At 34.8% G+C, this 5,158-nt stretch overlaps 1 protein-coding gene across 1 annotated transcript; it reads right to left on the bottom strand.

Moving 5' to 3' along the window:
- Positions 1-2,848: 2,848 nt before the first annotated feature.
- On the bottom strand, positions 2,849-3,841 carry LOC107088108 (olfactory receptor 2AT4-like). Its single transcript, XM_015380055.1, has one exon. The coding sequence runs from the start codon at positions 3,839-3,841 to the stop codon at positions 2,849-2,851; it is 993 nt and encodes a 330-aa protein (XP_015235541.1).
- Positions 3,842-5,158: the final 1,317 nt, after the last annotated feature.

The raw sequence follows: 5,158 nt of genomic DNA, 5'->3' as shown, positions 1-5,158 counted from the left end.
TATTACTGCCATTACTGTTACTATATAATAGAAATTTGCACATTCAGTGATAAAATTTCACAGGGGATGGTATGGGGGGATGGTCATTTAAGAAGGGGGTGATTTTCATGCCCACTTCAACTTAAGTACTGTGTGTGAATAAATATATATATATATATATATATATATATATATATATATATATATATATATCAGGGCCAGACTGGGAGATTTTTTTCAGGCCAGGAGTCAGTCCACCCTGGCCTGGTTACATGACTGACTGACATGACTGATTTATTAGAAAGTAAAAAAAAAAAAAATAGGTCTGTGATCTGTTTTGTTTTCTGAGGACCCAACTGAAAAATTTAACAAGCTTTTATCAACCAAAAAGTAAGCTTTTATTATATGTTTGACTTCACCTTCAGCTTTGACACCCAACCAAGCAGAGGAACAGACTGGATGTAGAGAACAGCCTGCAATCAGTTGATTTTCTAACTGAGCTATCGGAGTTCATCAAAGCATCTCAGGTGTTTTGATGAAAACAAATTCAAACTAATAACGTCAGACTTACCATAATTTTTGTTTTGCGTTTTGTTCACAATTCGTCAAGTTTAAATGTGATTATAAAGGAGTTATTCAGAGGAGCTACAGTTTTATAAATACAGGTGTATCATAGGATTTTATATAGTATTTATTTTTATTCCTTACTAAATTCCAGGCAACATACTTATGTTGTTTTTTATTTTAGATGGAAGGCATACATTTATAAAAATTAAATGCTGAAATTAAAAGATTACATAAAATAGTCTTTATTTCCTTTATTGTACATTCCACTTTTGAACAATCATCAATACTTTTGACTGAGAGGTGTACTCATGGTACAAAAAATTGCCCAAAGGGGAACACAAATCAAAAAAGGTTGGGAAACACTGATCTATAGGACCTACTCTAATTTCTAAGGTTGGAATACAGTAACTTTACCACTGCAATTGTGATAGTACTAAGATAATAAAGATTTTACATAATAAGAAGTGCCAAGGTTACAGCTATACAAAGTTATAGCCTATCTTATCATGCCTTAATGGCAAATCATCATTACGAGGAATAGTAATGAACCCCAACCTACAGTAAATCCAAGGTTTCAATACATAAACTTTCATGTTTGAGCTGGGATATGTAACTGCAAGTCAGCAACAGAGAGAAAAATTCAACAACACAATCACTAAATGCTTTAGTGCTAAGAAAGCCAGTATTACAGCTGAGAGCCATTTATGTCAAATGGAATGTTTGGTTGTGTTCATGTCAGTTAGTGCATGTCTTTACTCTACTGTAGAAAAGGTTCTGTACCTTCTTTCAAATGCTCTACTTCTCCTGAAGCACCAGCAGGAGTGGTGTCATCACCATCACCACCTTTGAATAGCAAACATATGCTGACAGTGTTCTTCCATTCACTGAACAGAGACATTTGAGGTCTCTGGACATCATATGTTTTAACTTTAAACACAAATATAATATTTGTAGCATTTTGTGCATGCATGTTTCTTTATAACTTCCATCCCTTTTTCTTAATGGCAAAGTGGTGGGGGGAATAAATCTGTTATTTTCAGCATTTGGCCGCATCCTCTTCCAGCGTCTTTTTTTTATCTCTCTCCGTCTCTGCGCCGGTTTTCCTCTTCTTTTTACCACGTTTGAAGACAGAGTCCAATGCCTCTTATCCTCATTTGCACTGCTCACTAGCTACACACACCACAGCAGCCGCCAACAGACACATGTCACAGATGCCTTCTTCTACACGCTGCTGTCTGTGTGGTTGATACAGACTTTTTGGGTGTGTGTAAATTGAAACAAACCAACCGTCTTTCCCTCCTCACATCCTACTGGCCTAAGTGGCCTGGTCTGTCTCTCTTTGATAGGTGTGCCGCTGCTGCACCGGCAGACTTAGAAAAGAGAGAAACAGGTCAGCAGGCCAATGATGTCAATTGACTCCAAATATATTTAGCAGTTTTTTTGCACTAGATGGTGAACCAAACAGAGGAAGTGAGAAGCATTTTAAAGCCTTGAAATAGTATCTGTATCTGTGTCACTACAGCAGCAGTTAACATCCATTCCCTCTTTACTCTGTATTGACACATTGTCTGATCAAAACAACAGGCTAGACAGCTGATCAACCTGGTTGCTTTCCAGCTTCCTGTGGTAGTAAACAGCTTTTAATTAACACTAAAAGGTGGTTAATTTTCTGTCTAAAATGTAATGAATTTCAAAGCCTTATTACAATCACCTACAATGAGTTTATTAGGAATACCTTGATACTACCATTTTAGGAAATTGTCTCAGGCACATCTATAATCAAATCTCCTGTTTCACTATATCCTGGAGGAACTCTGTTGGAAGGACATCTGGGGGAGTCCACTTTACCGCGCTAAATTCATTGTCATCATAAAATAAAGCAGTCTGAGATAATTTGACTCAAAGTTCTCATTTCTGCCATAGTGTTTGAATAAGAGTAAAAATGAGAAATTCCCCGAACTATTACATCACCACTTACAGTCTATATCCCAAATACGGGGCAGATTAAAATAAGTTTCATGGTGCTTACAAGTTTTTCAGAAACATTACAATGGGAGCTGGACAAATATTTTCTGTCATGACTCTCATGGGTATTAAAAATTGTCTCATAAAGTTTACAAAGTTGTTACAGTATGTTCATTAATGCTAAGAACTTTTGGTTAGAGCACACAAAACAAATAACATCATTATATCACTAAATGTTGCATTTCTTATTCTCACTTTAAATGGTCCCTCTACAATATAAAAGTAAATATAAGCTTAATAACAATGCAAAAAAAAACATACATTTCTTCGTATATGTTTATATTTTGGCTAAACCAGATCCTTTTTTTTCTTTAATTCTGAACTGCCCCCTGATTTTTAATATTTTCCTCAGCGATGCTTTTATTTCTTGTGTCTGCAAAACATAAATGACTGGGTTTAGCATGGGTGGAAAAACAGATGTCAAAGACAAGTTTATTATCCTGGCATTCAGAGGTATTCTTGAACTCATGGTGAATGTGATCATTATTGGAAGGAAATAGATAACTACTAATGAGAGATGAGCAGTGCAGGTTTTAAATGTTTTTGCTCTCTCCTGAGCTGTAGCAACTTTGGCTAAAACAAATCCAATACAAATGTAACTGGACACAATAAATAAAAAAGGAAGCCATAGGAGAACCACTGGGAACAATCTGCCAATGACTGAATTAGGGAAGTTATCATTGCAGGCAAGTTTATACATCTGACCATGGTCACAAAAATAGCTTTTAACAACTACGGACTTACAAAAGGAAAGTCTTGTTAGAAGACAAGCTGCAGTTAGGTTAGCCATTATAACAAGGAGCCAGAAGGAGGCAATCAAAGACAACATAATCTTTTGAGTAACCTTAACGTGATAGTGCAGAGGAAACATAATTGCTATCAAGCGATCGTAGCAAAGAGCAACCAGATTTAGAGCCTGCATTGAAAGGCAAGTGTAGCAAAAAAAGAAGAATGTCAAACACTCATTGTAGGGGACACGATAGTTACCAAGCAAAAATATGTCAAGCACCTTTGGTACCAGAGCACAGCTACCTAACAGGTCCACAAATGCAAGGTTGAAAACTGCAACATACTTTGGAGCTCTTAGGTTAGGATCCAGATGTATTACAGCCATTACAGCTGTGTTTCCGATCAAAGAAATGATAAAGACAAAAAAGAGAAAGACATAGTAATACTTCATGTTTGGTAAGCCGATAAATCCACTAATTATAAAGTATGGGGGGCGTACAAAAGTAATGTTTTCTCCGAAAGCAGCATTAAATAAGTCCATTATGAGATCAAGCTCCAGCTGTTGTGTTCAAGATTGACTAGCACTGACAGCAGAAGCACAATCATCAATTCAGATTCAGTTGGTAGCTCTGAGAAGCTTTAACTGTTTTGTGGACCCTTGTTTAAAATGTATTAGATTCCCCAAGAGTATGAGGTAACATTTCTTGTTTACTTCTAAATGAAATGACAAGAGAGGGAGGAGAAGTCATTTTTCCAAGTAAAGCAATTATTTTTCTTCCAAGATAGAAAACAAAAACCAACTGCAATAACAAATAATTGCTGTTTCAGTTATTTTACCCATATCAATATCAAGGGATTGTATTTAATTCCAAGCTCTACACATAAAAAAGTACAAGTAATGAATGTAGTAAGGAGAATAATGATAATTTACTAAAGGAATCAAGGCAAGGCAAAGGCAAGGCAATTTATTTGTATATCACAATTCAGTACAAAGACAATGCAAAGTGCTTTACATGATTAAAATATAGGAAAATAAAACAAAATCAAAGCAAGTAGAAAAAAAATAAATACTAAAAAATGCTGAAACAAGAAAGAACATTAAAAACAGTTGGACTAAAGAAAAAAAAATAACTAATGATGTTTCAGTTGAACTTAGAAAAGTCGAAGGCAATCCTAAACAAACATGTTTTTAGTCTTGATTTAAATCAGCAAATAAAGATACAGTAAATGTGACTTGCAAAATATCTATGAAGGATTGAATGCTGCTTTTCTGTTGTCTGAAAAAATTGTTTAGTTACCAAAACATTAACCATATACTATATTTTCTATAGTTTATATCGAAACACATTTTTTCTTTGATAAATTGAACAAAATCTAGACCTAGAGATTTTTTTTCTGTACAAGATGCATATCACACTGAGAATCCTCTTCTGAAATATAGTAAAAAATGTTTCCTTATTTTTTTATTTTTCAATCCAAAAACTGTTTGACTGCATTACTTAGGTAAAAGCTTGGATGGCTTCAAATTTTCTAAACCTCAATGAATATAAAACTGTAGTTTTAATTTTTGGGCCCAGTGTAAATCCAAGCATTTCACCTTCTGATCTCAGTAGCCTCAGGGTGTTTGTAAAGTGATCAGCAAAAAATCTTGGCGGAGCTAATTCTTGATTCCCGTCAAAACTTTGAGAAAAAGATACGTCCTGTTGTAAAAAGATCATTTTTAAACAGAGTGAAAATTTTTTTTTTTCCCTAAATAATGATTAATTATGCTTTTATTAGCCTCCAACTTGATAGCAGCAATTCTTTGTACAGTGGGGCAAAAAAGTATTTAGTCAGTTCTCCCACTCAAAAAGATGAG

The sequence above is a fragment of the Cyprinodon variegatus genome, unplaced genomic scaffold (genome assembly GCF_000732505.1).
Source record: "Cyprinodon variegatus isolate N-32 unplaced genomic scaffold, C_variegatus-1.0 Scaffold207, whole genome shotgun sequence".
In the NCBI taxonomy this organism is placed as follows: Eukaryota; Metazoa; Chordata; class Actinopteri; order Cyprinodontiformes; family Cyprinodontidae; genus Cyprinodon; species Cyprinodon variegatus.
This window is presented reverse-complemented; position numbering and strand designations above follow the sequence as displayed.

Bases quoted from the DNA above. Each gene is read 5' to 3' on its own strand.
- LOC107088108 (XM_015380055.1), bottom strand. From the start codon at position 3,841: ATGGACTTATTTAATGCTGCTTTCGGAGAAAACATTACTTTTGTACGC.